Source organism: Malaclemys terrapin, chromosome 4 (assembly GCF_027887155.1).
Source record: "Malaclemys terrapin pileata isolate rMalTer1 chromosome 4, rMalTer1.hap1, whole genome shotgun sequence".
In the NCBI taxonomy this organism is placed as follows: Eukaryota; Metazoa; Chordata; order Testudines; family Emydidae; genus Malaclemys; species Malaclemys terrapin.
Genome location: NC_071508.1, coordinates 17,397,179 through 17,415,555, shown reverse-complemented (window position 1 = coordinate 17,415,555; position 18,377 = coordinate 17,397,179). Strand labels below are relative to the sequence as shown.

The following is an 18,377-nucleotide window of genomic DNA, read 5'->3' as shown; positions in this document are numbered from 1 at the left end:
AATGCATGGGATACAAATAATAATCATAATTAATAATGCTAGTGACAACTAATTAAAGGTGAGCTTAACATGTTTTCCCTGACTTATGGACAGGGATAGTTCATGATTGAACTATCATTGAACATGATTGACATGGAGTTTTGTCAGGGTTTTGCGGGGAGGGATAGCTCAGTGGTTTGAGCATTGGCCTGCTAAACCTAGGGTTGCGAGCTCAATCCTTGAGGGAGCCATTTAGGGATATGGGGCAAAAATCTGTGGGATGATTTAAGTGGGGTTTGGTCCTGCTTTGAGCAAGGGGTTGGACTAGATGATCTCCTGAGGTCCCTTCCAACCCTGATATTCTGTGATTGTTCTAGCCAACCTATTCTATAACTTCAGAGTTAAATGCTCGTCTGAAGTCAACAGGTGTAACAGAGAAGAATTTAATCCTGACCTCTGAGAGATCGTGTGGGTTTATGTTTTAAACAGGTTTTGAACATGACTCAGACAAAATATCCTTGTCCACACCAGTCAGGGGAACTAATGTGAGACTTCTGCTGGCAACAGCAGTGATGGAAATTGCCTGTAGTTGGCATGCTTCTGATCCCCCAGTGATATTCACCCCCGCAGAGGGGGCCATCTGAAGGCATATGTGCTACATGAGTCTTCAGAGTAGGGCATAATAAATCTGCAAAGCCGCTAATATGGTTCAAGACATACTACAGGGATGGTAGGGGGCTGCTTTGTGAGAGGGACAGTAGGGAGGCATTACTTACTAGGTCTATACATCTGACCAATTACTTACATCTGTTATTCTTAAAGGTGCCACAGGACTCTCTGGTGCCTGCTAGCTATTTCTGTTTTGTCTATTAGCCTGTAACAATGCTATAGGCAGGAACTGCCTTTTGTGTTTTGTACAGCATTTACCAACAGGGACCTGGTTGCACTTGGAGCCTCCAGGCTCTTCTGGAGTACAAATAATAACAAACAGCACAGCGCTGTGAAAGGGTTGTGACTAAATGATTATATCTTCAGGGTTGTAGCACAGTTCCCTTAACGTGCTTAGAACACAGACTGGTTCTGTCTAGCGAGGCAGAATTTTTCGCGCTATGGTTGTGTTGTAATGTCTGGTCTTGTAGATGGGAGCTTAGGTGTGATTGAAATGCTTCCTTTTCTGTGTGAATAGACACAAATGACAGTGAGTGAATGGACAAGGAGAATGTAGAGGAGGCAGCAATTGTACAAATTGTGCGGAAAATACACAGAGAAAGTCAAGAAAGGCCCAGCAGCTCAACGGGACAAAGTCCATAACAGCAAGCAGTCAAGATAAAGCTGACACCAAACCCAAACACAGTAGATTAACTTTCACTGAGTACAAGTTGGTAGAATAGTTCCCTTTAGGACTCTGGTCTAGCTGAATGTGCCTGGGGATTGGAGCTCCTTTTAGAAAGCCATCCTGGGTGAATTGAGAGGGGTAGTATTCTTTGATACACACCTAGAGACTGGCATAGGTCCCTTTTTGTTGTTGTTTTTGACAGGTGGACAGCAAAGGAAATAAAATGCTATAGAACAGGAGTGAACAGATGTGATGACACATATAGGGCACACTGGGGAGATCTCTTCCCGCCTCTGCTACTGACTGGCTGCGTGACCCTGGGCAAGTCACTTCACAGTCAGCAGCATCATTTGAGTTATTTGTGATGCAGTAGTTCTTAGAGCCCCCAGCCCTTCTGCTAGGTGCAGTACAAACCAATAACACAAAGCCAATCTATGCCCCCAAGACCTTCCAATGTAAATATGAGACAACATGTAATACAGCAAACAGAGGGGAACCCAAGGTATCAGTGAGACAATTATGATAAATGTGATTAACAGCAGCGAGGGCTCTCCAGCTGCCTAACCATTGTTCATGTCATTATTTTAGGCATCATGGCAGAAATGATTTTTAAGGAGGGAGTCGCTGCTCCGTGCCTCAGTTTCCCCATCCCCAAAAAGGGGATGATTATCTTGACTTTCTTTCCTGAAGCCTCAAAAGAGTTTGCGATCTGTGTAGCATAATAATCATCACAGAGAGGAAAAGCAACACACCAGTGAAGCGGGGGGAACTGGGCAACAGATGGAGGGAAGCAGAAGATAGAGAGATGTGAGCAGTAGAGCAGCGCCCAGTTCTTTCCCCTGCAGGGTTAACAACAGTCTCCTCTCGCCTCCTCTGCTCGTTTCCCTCCCGGCTCGCTGCCATTGGCTGCCTCTGTAGGTTTAAGCTAAAAAGCCCCGTAATTAGGACCCCAGCTGACACCGAGCCAGGTTCCTGGGCAGGCAGATTTAAAAAAAAAAAAAAAAAAATCTCCCTGGTGTAGCCTGGGTGTTTTCCTTTCGCTTTGCTGCGCAACCTTTCCAGCCATTCTCCCTCTGCCTGCGGCCCTTTGAAGCAGGTGGAGAACTGGGTGACCAGCCATCCCCGTGTTATGGGGCTTTGTCTTGTATAAGCAACTATCCTCCCCCGCCCTAGGGGAAAAAAAGTGTCCCGATTTTTCACCCTTGTTTTCTGGTCACCCTAGTTGGGGTGCGACGGGAAAGGGACAGGAATACAAACCTCTTGGCGTCTGGGCGAAGCAGATCTGCGCTCCGGCGCTGGAAGGAGGGGACCCCAGGAAGCGGCAGGTATGTGAACTGTTGCTGACGGTGCTGCTGTGATTCCCGGCAGGCAGGTCCTTTAGGGGTGGCATGCTTAGTGGTGCTGGGACAATTTGTAGAATGGGGGACTGAGAGCCACTGAACCAAACAGAACTTTTTCACTTCCAGCTCACCCCTCTGCCTGTTTCTGAGTGGGACAGGAAACACCACTGCGACTGGCACTGATTATACCCCCTTGCCAGCAGGCAGGCCGAGCACAGAACGGGTAGGGGTGGACAAAACACCGCCCTCCCTGCTCCCCAATAGGTGGTGAAACAACAGGGGCCAGATATTCAACAGAGCGCAGTGCCCACAATGGGGGCCAGGTCTATGTATGTGCAAAGAGCTCAGCTCTGATGTAGGCACTACTCGATTTTCAAAAGAGCCCAGACCGGTGGGCAAATCAGGCTGTAATTGTCACAGCCGGGAGAGGGCATCACTGGGCGCTGAGTGCTTAAAATAGCTCCCCCTTCATCTAGGTGCCTAGGCAGGAAGGAAAATATAGCCCTGGGTGTGAGAGGAATAGCACTGGGTCGGACAAGGCCGTTCCATCTTGCAGGGATTTTGGTATTTTGAACATTTGCTTTCATTGGGAATGAAAACTACAAATTTTGAAATATTCCACCAAAGGGAAGTGAGGCCTGGCTCAAGTCTACCTGGTGGGTTGTCTTGGAGCCTGGGGGTCCTTCTTCCAATCCCGACCACCTCGTGGAATGCAGATCTTGAAAGATCCTGAGCCCAAGGCAGTCCACCCCGTGGGCTGCCCCATAGTCACAGCCTAGGTTCCCCGAGGCAGGTTGCCGAGAAGCCAGGTGAGAAAGCAGGGATGTGTCGAAACTTAGTCGAAATCGTTCCCCGTCCATGGAACATTTTGATGAAACAGCAAATGCTGATTTTAAAAAAAAGTTTCATTCCAATTTTTCTGACCAGCATCAGCTGACACCTGCTTGCACATTGCTATGGATTCGGGGCTGCCAACCTGGATTCTTTCACCCGCACTCAACTCAGTTTAGAAAAGAAAAGAAAAAAGAGGGATGTATCTGCAGATTGCTCAGCACAGCTACTACCAACCCTCTTGTTATAATGAATCACAGGTATCTCCCCTAGGGCTTTTAGTATAGTAGGCAGGTTACAGTAAATGGTGAAAATTGAGTATAAATCTGTATATTCAAAAGTGGCCTGAGATTTTGGGTACCCAGCTTGAGACACCAATGGCCTGATTCCCAGCGTGCCAGTAACTGCAGCCCCTGCTTAGCACTTCAGCAAATCAGACCCCAGATGCCTCGTGTTGGGCAGCCCAAAATTAGTGGACACGTCTGAAAATGCGGGCTGTAGTGAGAATGCAGTATATGTAAGCCCCGTCGTTTTCAGTTTAAACCGATTTTTACCGAATAATTCCCGGGTTTTACAAAAAGTATTATTCATCTTTTTCTGATTTTCACTCTACTTTTGTATCATTCAAATATATAAAAAACAACTTGTTTTATTAGGAAAATACCATACAGGGCATGAAATCTATGTGTTATGATAGTACATTAGGATTAGTCTGTGTGTATATGCAAAGTTGCCTGTTGAAATAAGGTTATGTATTAGTCTAGAACGGGATGGGCAAACTATGGCCCACGGGCCGAATCCGGCCTGTCAGGGCTTTGGATCTGGCCTGTGAGATTGCCACCCTCGTGGCACTGTGGGCCCCGCGCCGCTGCTGGAAGCGGCTGGCACACGTCCCTGCGGCCCCTGAGGGAAGCGGGGGGCAGAGGACTCCGTGTACTGCCCTTGGCTCCAGGCACCGCCCCTGCAGCTCCCATTGGTCAGGAACAGGGAACCGTGGCAGGGACCCCGACTTAGCCCTGCTGTGTGCCACTGCCACTCCCACTCTGGAGCCACTCCAGGTAAGCTGAACCCCTCCTACACCTCACACCCCAATCTCCTGAGGCACCCTTCTACACCCCATACTCCTCCTGCGCCCCAACCCCCTGCCGAGCCCCTTCCTGCACACTGCACCCCCTCCCACACCCCACACTCCCTCCCGCACCTCAACCCCCTGCCCCAGCCCAACATTCATGGCCCTGCATGCAATTTCCCCACCCAGATGTGGCCCTCAGGCCAAAAAGTTTGCCCACCCATGGTCTGGAAGATACACACAATAAACAAACAGGCACGCACGCAAGCTCTGAAGTGCGTGTGCATCTGAACATACTGACAAATCTCATGTCCACCACGTACACAGTTCAAGCTGTTAGCAGATAACGGTTTAAAGATCTGACACACACTAAAATGGGAAGAAAATGAAAATCTGTATCAGAATACATTTCAGAACACAAGGAAGTATTCGAAAGGTTTTAAAAAACAGGAGAAAAGGATGAAGTTGAGTGTACAGTATGCGCTGCAAATGGTGTGGCCCAATTATTAAATGTAAATATTTATAGGTTATTAGTTCTAAGTCTACAACATAAACTGTTTATCCAAATGCAAAGTTTTATTTGGGGATTAGAGAGCTATTGTTTTCATAAACTCAGAGGTGGCATTGTGTTTTGAGTTCTGGTTTAGTTCTGCAACAAACCACATTGATGAATAGAATTCAAAACATGAATCTACTGGATACTTTCCCCCCTGTCTTTCCATACACCAAAATAAACCCAAATATTTACCCAGAAAAAAATTAATATTTTTGCACTGATTTTCACCTGTTTTTGTTCTTGTGATAACAAACACTGATAAATGCCCAGGAAAAATTAAATCACATAAAAACTGAAATTGAAGGGCCCTAAGATTATGGTGTGCACAGAAAGAGAGTGATGAAAGACGAAGGTAAATCCTTATCACTTTAGTCTTAAACTGCATTTGGAACCAAGGAAGGAGTAGGTTACATTGAGCGTGACTTGAAAGTTAACGTTATGGTCTTGGCATAAGAGAGATGGAAGGAGCATTCGTGGCCCATGGGGAGCTAATGTAGGAAAGCAAGATACAATTTCACATTCATTTACTGCCTTTCATCTGAGGATCTCAAAGCACTTCACAAAGGTTCATGTAACTATTGTTGTGCCCATTTTACAGCTAGGAAAACAGACTCCAAAGGGGGAAGTTCCCAGGGTCACACAGCAGGTCAGAGCCAGGAACAGACCTTAGGAGGCCGGCCTCACCATTTTGGGTTCCAAGTACTAAGGGCAAATTCAGGCCTGGTGTGAGCAGGAGAAACTCAACGGTGGAGCTGCACCTACTCACAGCAGCTCTGAATTGGGGACCTCACTGTTGAAAAGCCCCGTGAGGAGTGTGTGTGGAGACAACAAGGTACTCTCCCAAGGGATCCCATGAGCCGCCCAGCACCTCAAGTTCATGGCTAATCTAGTCTGCAAAGGAATAAGCCTGCCAGCAAAGAGAACGACCTTGCACCAGAGGAGTGAGCCGGACAAGGTCATTAAATCCTCTTTCCCATGGATGAGCAAGCACCAAGGCCAGTGATTAATGGGGCTGCCTTCAGAGCAGGGTAGGGGACAGGGCAGGAGAGAACCAAGGACCTGGGGAAGGAAGCACTGAGCCAACAAACTAAGGAGGGGGAAGGAGCTGAAAAGAAACAAAGGAGATGAACCTGTGGGAGCTGCCCGGCTCCGCCTAGGGAGGTGCTAGCTATTGTCATTCCCTGCTAATTGTGGGGAATTGTTCACAACTCAGCTGGCAGCTGGCCAGATTGATTAGTCACATAAAACCCAAACACAGGGTAGGACTCCAGGGGCTGGATTAATCTCCAGCCTAACCCTCCCTGACCGCCTTACTCCAGCCAAAAGAAGAACAGGAGTACTTGTGGCACCTTAGAGACTAACAAATTTATTAGAGCATAAGCTTTCGTGGACTACAGCCCACTTCTTTTCTCTAAGCACCATTTACCGCTCTGATGGAAGGTCCCATCCTGCCAGCCCTGAAGTCCGAGGTCTGTACTGCCCAGGCAGCGTCAATGCCAGCTCCTCTTATGTTACCTTCACCCCTGATCTGGATCATGGTGGCCAGGGTGCAGAGCCTGGGGAGTTTGCTATCTGGAAGGCCCTGGTTGGAAATCAAGGGGAAAAGCTGTTCCTGAAACTCTACGGAATTGTTATTTGTGTTTCAGAAGCACCTAGAGGACCCAATCAAGATCAAGCCCCGTTGTGCTAAACACTGTAAAGAAACATAGTAAGGCACAGACCCTGTGCAAAGCTTCTAGACAAGACAGACAAAACGTGTGAAAAAAGAAGCATTATCACCATTTTACAGATAGGAAAACAGAAGCACAGAGGATGGCCCTGATCCTCTAGGCCAGTGAGACTCAAGACCTTGGTGGTTCAGGAGCTAAATTAGTGATCATCATTACCCAAAAGAGCCACAGTCGTATGAATTCAGGGTTTCATTTATTAGCTATACACATGCATATATATTAGTCTCACAGCAAAATGACTGACCAAGTATTCTACAATTGGTTAAGAACATAGTAAAAGCATCCTGACTGGTTAATAATTAAAATCACACGTTTTAATATCACATGCCGCAGAGAGCCGCAGGAGACACATTAAAGAGCCACTTGCAGCTCCCGAGCCGCAGTCTGAGTATCTCTGCTCTAGGTATTTAGGTGCCCTTAACATTTTCAAAACTGCCGCTCAGCTATCGCCTAACCCCGTAGGTGCCCAAATCCCCTAAACCCCTGCTGGACAGCATTCACAAAGCGCTGACGCTGCCCTGCAGCAAACCAGCCATTTGGACCCCTGGAAGTCCTGAAGCAGGATTCTCAAACCAGGCAAGTATCAGAGGGGTAGCCGTGTTAGTCAAACACGGCAACTTCAAACCAGGCAAGGGAATTCCTATCTTGCTGGGGGGCCTGATCCTCTAGGTGTGCACTGAACACACCTACGACGTGCTACCTGTCAGACCCCACAGCCACAGTGGAAGTACTGGATGCAAGCCACCGGTAGGACAGCACATGCAAAAGAGAGTTGGTGGCAGAGGGAAAGAAGGACAAATAGGAGAGGTACTGAGTGTGAGCCGAGTGGAAGGAGGCACCAATCTCTGGCCCAACAGCTCGGGGCACCAAGTTAGCCATTTAGGCTTCCAAATCCCGCTCCTCTCCCCAGCATTTCACTTCTGGCTACCATAGGCAGCTCCCCACTCAGTTTGTGGGCTTCTGAGGATCTCTTGCTTAGGTGCCTAATTCTGCCCTAGGGCTGCCACCGCCAAGATGCAAAAAAACCCCAAAAAGCGGCCACTGGCCACCGTACCACCACCAAAAAAGGCCCTAGTGCCGCTGGTGAGCTTGGGGTCCATCCTGCTTCCCAGAGCCCTCAAGGGAGTCCCCCTACCTATTCTCCCCATACATTGTATGGGGAGCTTGGGCACCGAGGGCTGAGACCACTAGGCAGCATGGCACCTAGGGGCCAGGCTAGGTGTTGCAATGCTGAACAGAAAATCTGGGCCAAAGTGGTTTGCCCAAGGTCACGCAGCAGGTCAGTGGCAGAGCCAGGAATAGAGTCCAGATCTCCTCAATCCCAGCCCAGGGAAAGGCTTCTGTCCTCTGAGGCTCATGCACCAGAGATGAAGCTCTGAAGTGCAAAGCTCTCCCTTGCTGGCATTGCAACACCAGTGCCATCACGTAGAGACGCCAGCCCAGCCAGTCGGGGGTGCCATTTGGTCGACAAAATGCATAGATTGGTCAGGCAAGTTTGTATCTTTTCCCTCTTTTTTCCCCAGCGGTAATTGTGGTCTCTCTGGCGGAACCACAGATCTCCCTTCCCTCCTCCAAGTTTGCAGTGAATTCTAGAGCCTGCCACTTGCTGCTCCCTTCCTGGGCTGGGTGCTGGGAACAAGGCAATCAGTCCTTTTTGTTTTTTCCTCCTGTTAATCGGGCAATCTGCTAAGTTAATTATTGACCCAGGCACCCAACAGAGAAACCTGAGCTCCCTGTGCTAATTACCTCGGAGGAGCGGTCTCAGGCCTGGAGAGGCGTGTGGATGAGACTCAGAAAAAGAGCCGTTAACTCATTAAAACCAAGAATTCCAAAAAGCTGCACCGATGGCTGGATTTAAAAGCCCCAGTGCACCCCTTGAGATCTCCATACAATGCTCGCTCTGTTCTAAAGTTACTTTCCTGACCCTAGGCACACATGGAGCGCTCAGAATTCCAGGCTCTTCTGAATGGAGTCACAACAGAGGGGTGGGGAGATCTATTTCACATGCCTTCTGTAAGACTGATCCTACCTTGCAGATGATATTTCTGTGCCTTAGAAAGGTGCCGGTTATCCTGGGATGTGGGAGACAGGGTAGGGGAGCATGTTGCAGACACACACATTGGAGTGCGATGTATGTTGGAGTAGCATCTGTATTGCGGAAGGGAGTGTGTTGCACCTGGGGTTGTGGGATAGTGTAGCAAAGGGGCAGGCTGAAATGGCATTGGTACACATTGGTCACAAGACAGATGCCAAAGGGATGTTGCAGAAGGGGATAGAGAACAAGATAAGAACAGCCATACTGGGTCATACCAATGGCCCATTTAGCCCAGTATTCTGTTGTCCAACAGTGGCCAATGCCAGGTGTTTCAGAGAGAATGATCAGAACAGACCATCATCGAGGGATCTATTCCCTGTCGTCCACTCCCAGCCTCTGGCAGTCAGAGGCTAAGGACACCCAGAGCATGGGATTGCATCCCTGGTCACCTTGACTAATAGCCACTGATGGACTGATCCTCCATGAACTTAGCTAATTCTTTTTTGAACGCCGTTATCATTCCGGCCTTCACAACATCCCCTGGCAACAAGTTCCACAGGTTGACTGTTTATTGGATAGCTTGTTGGAAACGTCCTGGGAGCACAGAGACGTGTGCATGCTGGAGAGGGGTATACATCGGGAGTATAGACGGGTCTGCCCAATGCAGAGGAGTGCACATGGAGAATGCATTGGGATTGTGGGGTGCTGCAGAGGTACATATGTGCAACTCGAGTTCACTGGAGTTGGGAGCAGAGTGTGCTGGCTTTGAAAGTTACAGTGTGACTCCGGTCTATTAGCCAAGTAAAGGGAGTTAAGATGGTCCCTGACACAAAGCATAAGTTACAGCAGCTTAGACGCCTTCTCTGACTTGGGCCTGATGAGTGAACTGATGCCGGTGAGACTTCTCACAGCAGCTCCCTTTGTCTGTCCAGCTCTGCACTCTCGCCCAGTGGCGTGACTGGCTTGATGCAGCGTGGATCAAGGAACGCCTTACAACCCCCACGTGCTGCAATCTGTGTCATATGGCTCGTAAATTCCTCTGCTCGTTCCCCCGGGCAGTGCTGCTGATCAGTCATGGCTCTGCAAACCCACCACCTCTGCTCTTCCTCAGTGTCAGCCCCGGTCTCCCGGGTTTCTCTCTGCTCAGCGCTAGGACAGGAAAGCCAGCCGCAGAGCGTCGGCCTCTGGGAAGGCATCCAAGGAACTGCAGGAGTTGAACAAGCCATCGCATTGACATCTTGGCTTTGTTTTGGAAACGGAAGAGCGGAAGGAAGCCAGCGGTGGAACAGAGACGCAGGGGGGGATGGGACTGGTTTCCACAGTGTAACCATTAGCCAGGAGAGGTGCCCGGTGTCCGCTGGGTGAGGTGGCTGCTTGGGCTAGAGGGAAGGATGATTAATAACAGATCTGTGGGGGGCTCACAGGGAAAAATAATTGTTTTCCACTGAACTGGAATAGACAGATTAAAGCTGCTTCCTGCTGCTGCAGAGTGACAGGATGCTAAATCATGGGATAACTATGGGAGCATAGGGCTCTCACCAGCTGGGGAACTCCCCCCTACCTGGCCTATACGCACCACAGAGCCAGAGTCCATTCCAGCTGGGTACAGAAATCCAATTCAGGTTCCCTCCCACCTCAGGGGCCTCTCTCAGGGTCTGTCTGACTGTCACAGCTGCCTTTTAATTCCTTCCAGCCATGGCTCTGCACGGAATCCAGGCCCCCCTGCTTTTCAAAGCAACATGCGCCCTTCCAGGGTCATTAGTTGAGCCAGAGAGCTCCTGTTATCTCCAGCTAACTTTCCAAGGTCTCTCTGAATAATCCTTCCTTCAGCTGAAAAACTCCCGTTTCTTTTTTGCCTTTCACTAAAGGCTCTTGAGACATGTGAAGTTCAGTATGCCCCCGCATTGCTTTGCCTGCTACTGAAATGCAGCTACCTCTGGGGTGGAACTGCTCATCCCCCCCAGTAAAGACGGAAGGTCCTGTGCTTTCTTTTGATGCCATATGTATATACAGTAAGCTCCATATCAGTTCTGTAAGGCAGTAAACGTACATCACTAAGCACACATTATACAGGTTCTACATAGCCACTCAAGTGTTCTGTATGGGTCAAGGCACCAGACCAATTCTGCAATGCTACCAGGCACTATATAGGTTCTGTATGGGAAAAGAATCCAGGCACCATGTAGGTAAATGTCCCATGTAGACCCCACAAGAGTTCTGGTTCCAAATCGGTTTTGTTTGACCAGTTGGGCCTGGTCTGAATAGAGGCACCATAACAAGACTTCAGGTCCCACCTGAAAGCCCTCCAAGCAGCACACGCAGAGGCACCAGCCTGCCCCATTAACAGTCCTATCCCCTCTCACTTTAGTTTTGTTTCAGTTCTCGCTTCCTGCTGATGTCCCTGCCGAGCCCGACATGGCCCCGGAGAGACAAACCTCCCTGCAGTGGGACACTCACTGGCCTCGCACCCACCTCCTCTTCGGACAGTGACTCCGGCTGCGCCCTGGAAGAGTACCTGGAACGCGCAGCAGACGCTGCCCCAGCAGAGGTAGGCAGGATTCCTTCTTCGGCCCAGCTGTAGCTACTGCTTTTCCTCTGACCAGTGTCCTGCGAGATGGTATCGGGGGCTGAGACTTGCCCCTAGAATCTGAGCATGGGCTACTGCACATGCTGAGGAGGCCACCTTTGCTGCGCCTCCCTCAATGAAGCATGTCCCTTCTCTGTTGCGCCCACCTCCTGTCCCCGCTGGGACGCTGTTGTCACTGCATCTGGGAGCCATCATGTCACTTACCCCACAATCAGCTCTGCCACTACTGTGCCCCCCCCCCCATTCTATTCCTGTGCAAGCCCTACGTGGCTCACGCCCAGCGGCAGGCAAGAGGGGAGAGGGCTGCGATTGGTCCTGTTTAAACCTCCCATTGCATCACGGCGTCGCTCGATTGGCTTCCCTGGAGTGACCCCCCAGATCCCGACAGAGCACGGCTAGGGCTATGTTAGTGGGGTGCAGTCTCGCTGGGCTTCTTTAGGGGCTTGTGTCAGTGGGCACCTGCAAATACAAGGTGGGGGATAGTGCTGATGGGGACTATGCCAACTGCTCTCCGACAGCCCTGCCAAGGCGTTTATTTCAGGCCCGGGTTTCTCCAGCAAGCAGGCCGCTAACAGGAAAGAAACAAAACTTCCAGGCACAGCCTGAGACAATCCAACTCCCTTTATCTGGGACCCAGCTCAGGTCCACGGCAGGCCCAGATCTGCATTCTCCTTTCACCTGTGAGAGATTAACCCAGCAATGGAGCTCTAATAGCCTTGTTGCCACCTAAAGCAGGCCAAAGAATGAACCTCAGGCTTGCTTAGGAGCACGAGTCCCATGCTGCTTTGCAGCTAAGCTAATTTTTTTTTTTTTTTTTTAAACTAAGCAATAACTTTAGACCAGTGGCTCTCAACCGTTCCAGACGACTGTGGTGCCTTTTCAGGAGTCTGATTTGTCTTGCCTACCCCCAAGTTTCACCTCACTTAAAAACTACTTGCTTACAAAACCAGACAAAGGTGGCTAAACACACTAGTACTGAAACATTGCTGACAGTCTCATTTTTACCATATAATTCTAAAATCAATCAATTGGAATGTAAATACTGTACTTACATTTCAGGGCACAGCATAGAGAGCAGCATAAACAAGTCATTGTATGAAATTTTAGTTTGTACTGAGTTCGCTAGTGCTTTTTCTGTAGCCTGTTGTAAAATGAGGCAACTATCTAGATTAGTTGCTGTATCCCCTGGAAGACCTCTGCCTACCCCAGGTTAAGAACCGTTGCTTTAGAAAACTGCTGCAGCCGATAGTGTAGGAACAGTAACCACAAAATGTGTTCAGGCAGTAGAACACAACGTTCCTACCAAAAAAGGAACAAACGAACGCTCTCTAATCAGATCTGGTTGAGGCAGCTGGAAAGGACAAGGGGACAGGGAACTTAGAAAATAACCTAAGTAGACATATACACCAAAAGCGGGAAATAGAGAAGGATTGGAATGATAAACAATATGAGGTAAGGGCATAATTAGCCTAAGAAATCATAGGGGAAGTACAAGCATCTGCAGAGTGGATGCAGGTTATCAGCAACCGTCTGCAGCTGTTGGTAACTGTCTGCCTCGCTGGGTTTGTGCTGTCTTTACTAACTGTTAAATCCATGTGTCCACTCGGAGCTGATCTATCCGAGGCTGGTTACTGAGCTAATCCGGACTCGAGAGAGCCCCTCTCACTAAACGGATCATCACCGTTAACATTTGTATCAATTATTGGGGATCGATTATTGCCCAATTATTAATCCTTGATTTATCAGTATTAACACCTTGGAAATCTTTTCATGTCTCTTCTGTGTGAATTCCCCAGGTATCTTCGTGCTTCAAGGCTCCCTCAGCGGACAGGGTGCCTGCTGCCACCAGGAGCCAGCTCCGCATCAAATCTCTCCTTCAGCAGCTGCCCCCGCAGGACTGCAATGTAAGATGGGCCGTGATTTTCCCATGGGGATTCTTTGTGCTGGCTATGGTTCATGTATCCATCACTCTGCAGCATGAGCCAATCTCGTTCTTCCACACCCCATAGGCTTTGCCACCCTCTGCTACTCCGGCCTTAGCTCCCTCTCCCTTATCATCCTATGCACCTCCATCCTGTCCTGGAGCAACCCATTACTTCTGTCCTCCCACTCCAAAGACAACTTTGATGCTTCTCAATCCTGCTTTGCAGCCTCTCCACCCCTCCCCCCAGTATTCCAGTTCTGTGGTCCCCCATATTCCCCAGTATTCCAGTTCTGTGGTCCCCCATATTCTGCTCTGCCAATGCCTCTTATCCCTGGCCTGCTGCTGCCCCTGCTATTCGCAGTCCTGGCTCTCTTGAGCAGAAGCCAGTGATGCCAAATTCTGCATTGGCTCTGCAATGTGGACACGTGCCCATGGCGGCCAAAGCTGTGACCTCTCCAACCAGGGCTGGTTCGAGGGACAGGGGAGCATGGCATCACCCTGGCCCTCAAACTTCCCAACTGCTGTGCCGCTTGGCTTAGTTCCTCCACTCCTGATTGGCCAGCCAGCCTTTTGGCTTTTTTAAAATTATTATTTTTTGCTCGGCCACATGGGCTCCCGACTCCAACCAAACTCCTGGCACTTGTGCCTATGCTCCAATGCGATGCCCATCGCCACAGCATCCAAGCACTTCTTCCACATTTGAGCACCGGGTTGCAGGGGTGAAACCCCCAATGCTCCTGCTGCTGTGATGCCATCTTCTGGTTCCTTTCCAGGACAGGTACTGCCCTGGCCTTGGGGAGGAGGAGAGGAGACAACTGCAAGCGTTCAGTGCCCGTCGCAGGCAGGAGTCACTGGGGCAGGGATTTGCATGCCTTGTGCCCTCTGCCCACCTTTGTGAAAAGGTAAGACGTTGCCATGCCCATTCCAACCTACTTTGTATCCAGGACATGCCAGGCTGTAGCCTGGGGCCCATCAGCACCCGCAGCTATGCCCCTTTCCCCTTTGACTGGCCAGCTCACAGGTCCCGGGATGATTCTCAGGGCTGATGATATCCATTTGCCTTGCAGTGCGGCAGGAGGTTGAACACAGGGGACCTGGGGGTTTTTGCATCCAGGCTGGGGGACCGGTCCTGCTGGCATCCCTCCTGCTTTGTCTGCCACTCGTGCCACCAGCCTCTGGTTGACCTGATCTACTTCCACCAGGACGGGAAGCTCTACTGCGGCCGACACCACGCGGAGTTCTTCCGGCCACGCTGTGCCGCATGCGATCAGGTAGGCACACAAGCAACTGCGCAGGCACCGGGGGCTGAGTGTGACTGTGTCCCACTTTGAAGTCACCGGAACTGCTATGCCACGCTAGGCCTCGGCTCCATTTAGTCCGGTATCCCCGCCATACTGCACCAGCCCATTGGTCCATCTACTCCTGCATCCTGGCTCCAGCCAATGACGCTCAGAGAAAGCTGAAGATGCCCAGTTGTACAATGCTGTCCATGGTGTGTACAGAGGCAGCGGGGGTTCCTTCCTGACCCTCGCAACAACCCACTTATGCCCTGAAGCATGAAGTTTGATCATCCCCATTTTAGCATCAGAAATAAGCTCAAATCCCCCAAAATTTGCAGGAGGAGGGGTTACAACCCAGATCCAAATGCTACCAGCTTTGGGGCTCCATCTCCACCTTTGGTGTCCAGCTGAGGTCTCCCTTGTGCCTTCTCTCGCCAGCTGATCTTCACAGACGAGTGCACAGAGGCAGAGGGCAGGCGCTGGCACACGGAGCACTTCTGCTGCCTGGAGTGCGACCTGCCTCTTGGGGGACAGAGGTATGTCATGAAGGGCGGCAGACCCTGCTGCTGCAGCTGCTTCGAGAGCCTCTACGCGGAGCTCTGCCAGGCCTGCGGCGAGCTCATCGGTAGGTAGCAGGCAAACCGTTCATAGCTCTGAGCTCGGAGATCACACCAGGCATCGGGGGTGTGTGTGTAGGGGGGTGCAGAGTAGGCTGAAGGGTTCTGCGGGCGGCTCAGAGCAGCCAGAGTTCCAGGGCGGAGGGATTAGAATGAATGGGAGGCAGTGGGCCTGGGATGGCCCAGCTGAGGCCTCACTGGGAGAGGACGGGCACCACCTTGAGCAAAAGCCTCCTATCCTTCTAACGTCTCTGTGTGGGCTGTCGCTCACTGTGCTGTGCCTCAGGTGTCGACAGCGAGCAGGCCACTCACCAAGGCCGGCACTGGCATGCCCGGGCCTCTTGCTTCTGCTGCAGCCTCTGCCAGAAACCACTGCTAGGACAGCCGGTCACGGCCCATCACAGCCTCCTCTACTGCTCCGAGGCCTGCAGCTTGGAGAAGGCAGCGGCGTCCTCCACAGCCTCGGACTCGTCCGACTCCGCCTTCATCTCGGCTCCGTCTCCTGACTCGACGCCAGTCTCCAGGGCCAGCAGCGAGGGCGGCAGGAATGCCCCTCCGGCTCCAGTAATGGGTGGCGATTCCTGTCAACAGAGGGCAGAGGCGGAGGGTACAGTCACGTGCAATCCCCTTTCAAAAGCGGGGAGGGGGGGAAATTGGGGGCAAGGAGAACTTTGATCCCGAACGGCCAGGACAGGGAATCCACAGAATTTTCCCTTAGCAGCTAGAGGCCAGGGCATGTCCTCCTGCCAGCACATAGTGTCAGGGCTGGCTTGAGTGTAGGATCATTCTCCTCTTGCTCACATCAGTGAAGTCACTGGGAGGTTGCATGATCAGCAGGATCAGAATCAGGCCCATAAGCTGTACCACGACAGACCAGCCTGTCAGACCTCGGGAACATCTCTAGCGGTGGCCAACAGCTGATGCCACAGGGTAAGACATAGGGTGGGGAAAATTCTGCCCTGATTTATGCAGCTCCATCGGCTTCCATGTACATGTCAAGGCAGAACTCGGCTTAGGCTCCAGCATTGTACGTCAGTTGTCATCAAGCGGGGGTGCGCGGCATGGTTGTGAGAGGCACATTCAGATCCTTTTCTTTCGTCTTCTCCCCTCTTTCAGAGATGGAGGACTCCCCTGATCAAGCCTCCACGCACCCCGCATTCAGAAGCCAGGATGGCCACGGGACAGCATTTAAGGAGAGGAGTAAGGGAACTCCCTGTCCCAGTGCGCTGGCACAAGCAGCTGCCGCTCCCCCGGGGCAGGAACGATCCTCCACCACCCTGCCCAGTGAACTGGGTCTGAATGGACCTGGGGCCTTGGGCGACCAGCTCCCTGGGAGGCTCAGGCCTCAGCCAGGCGGTGGAGCCCTGCACTTTAGAATTGGTTCATCCACCGACCCCAGTATGGCTGCACGACAGAGCCCGGGCCCATCGCTCACGGGCGCCCGCCCACCGGACGTCATGGAGGAAGAAGATTCCTGGTGCCCAACCTGCTCTTCCTCCTCGGACTCAGACTCGGAGCAGGAGGGCTTCTTCTTTGGGAAACCGATCCCGAAGGCTGAGCCGGCCCTCCCTGGCAGAGAACGGAGTGGCCTTGGGAGGGCGGCAGGAAGGAGCAAGCACTTGGCCAGGCTGCGAGGAAGCCGCAAACACTGCAGCATTTCCTAGCAGGGGGAAGGCTGGGCAAAGAGCAAGGGCTCCCCAGGCAGCATGGAAAGGACAGAAAGGGGGTGGACGGCGGGAGGAAGAACTTGTTACTTAGCCAAGTGTATTTAACCAGAGGGTCCCCCCCAGCAGACGAGAAGTAGCCCCATGATGAAGAACAAGTACAGCAAGTCGGGGAGGGGAAGGCAGACAGCCCTTAGGGGACACAGACATCCCCTCTCTTACCTCACACCCAGACATGGGAAAAGACAAACCAGCCAACTCTGTTTGTTTTCCAGAGCCCCTTGTACTGTGAAACTCAGGGCGGGGTTGTTTACACAGCAAGGCTGCCTACAATCCAAATCTTTCCACTGCCCCATCGTAGGTTTTCGCAAGCACTGGAGAGCTCAGAGGGGCAGGACATAGGCGGCAGAGTTTGGCTGCTCCGCCAAAGGGGAACTTTTGCTCTCAGGACCTCCGTGCTGAGAATCTCGTTCAGACTGGGGGTGGCCTGGCCCCTTTCGCCAGCCCACCGGGACCGATCAAAGATGGACACCGGATCCTTCAGCTCAGGGTCGAGTGCAGCTTTCTCACCCGCAGTGAAAGCTCTGAAGGAGGATGACTGGACTTTGGAGAGAGAAGGAGGGTTTTGAAATCCCAGAACCAAACTGTAAGCAGGGCGGGGGTGGGGAGGGGCAGACTGTGAATGTGCCGGGGGATTCCAGGGATCAGTTCCTAAGCTTCACCAATAAAGCTCAACACAGACCTGAACGGGGTTGGTGTGTGGATAAGAGAAGCAGGTCCCGGGTGGGACATGCTCTGCCACCTGCCTGACTGCTTCCTGCAGGAGGAAGGAAAGGGCCTCACTGCATTACAGGGCATCCAGCAGGGGCGGCTCCAGGCACCAGTGCAGCAAGCGTGTGCCTGGGGCGGCAAGCCACGGGGGGTGGCCTGCCGGTCACCGTGGGGGCGGCAGTCAGGCTGCCTTTGGCGGCGTGCCTGCGGGAGGTCCGCCGGTCCCGTGGCTGTGGCGGCAATTTGGCAGCGGGTACGCCAAAGGCGCGGGACCGGCGGACCTCCCACAGGCACGCCGCCGAATCTGCGTTACCAGCCGAACCTCCTGCATGCGTGGCGCCGAAAGCCGCCTGACTGCCGTGCTTGTGGCAGCAAAATAGAGCCGCCCCCGCATCCAGTCGCTGCCCAGAGCAAAGGGGCTTCCCTTCCACTCAGGGTCTGTCTACATTACAGCTGCGGTAGTGGGCTGCAGCTGGAGCACCGGAGTGTAGACGCTTCCCACAATCGCGGAAGGAATTTTTTCCGTTGATGCAGTTAATGCACTTCCCCGAGAGGCGATAGCTACCTCGACGGAAGAATCCTTCCGTTGGCCTGCCTGCGTCTACCCAGGGGGTTGAGTCGGCCTAAATTTTAGACGTGGACCAGATCTAAGCCATTG

The 18,377-nt window shown here is 51.8% G+C and overlaps 1 protein-coding gene across 3 annotated transcripts; it reads left to right on the top strand.

The window, feature by feature from the left end:
- Window positions 1-2,351: 2,351 nt before the first annotated feature.
- On the top strand, window positions 2,352-17,689 carry PRICKLE4 (prickle planar cell polarity protein 4). 3 transcript variants are annotated; one of them, XM_054027767.1, is made up of 8 exons: window positions 2,352-2,640; window positions 11,256-11,424; window positions 13,260-13,367; window positions 14,161-14,289; window positions 14,455-14,658; window positions 15,106-15,292; window positions 15,571-15,891; window positions 16,401-17,689. In XM_054027767.1, exons 2-8 carry the CDS (start codon window positions 11,272-11,274, stop codon window positions 16,946-16,948), a joined length of 1,650 nt encoding a protein of 549 aa, XP_053883742.1. In that variant the 5' UTR covers window positions 2,352-2,640; window positions 11,256-11,271; the 3' UTR covers window positions 16,949-17,689. The 3 variants fall into 3 exon arrangements, with proteins under 3 accessions (XP_053883742.1, XP_053883741.1, XP_053883743.1); XM_054027766.1 differs by having other exon boundaries at window positions 11,245-11,424; XM_054027768.1 differs by lacking the exon at window positions 2,352-2,640 and having other exon boundaries at window positions 7,053-11,424.
- Window positions 17,690-18,377: the final 688 nt, after the last annotated feature.

What these genes read in the sequence shown, in the direction of transcription:
- PRICKLE4 (XM_054027767.1), top strand. Translation starts at nt 11,272, where the DNA reads ATGTCCCTGCCGAGCCCGACATGGCCCCGGAGAGACAAACCTCCCTGC. An exon ending in TGCCCCCGCAGGACTGCAAT is followed by an intron (nt 13,368 to 14,160) that starts GTAAGATGGGCC and finishes GTTCCTTTCCAG; the next exon opens with GACAGGTACTGCCCTGGCCT. An exon ending in CTGCCCACCTTTGTGAAAAG is followed by an intron (nt 14,290 to 14,454) that starts GTAAGACGTTGC and finishes TTTGCCTTGCAG; the next exon opens with TGCGGCAGGAGGTTGAACAC.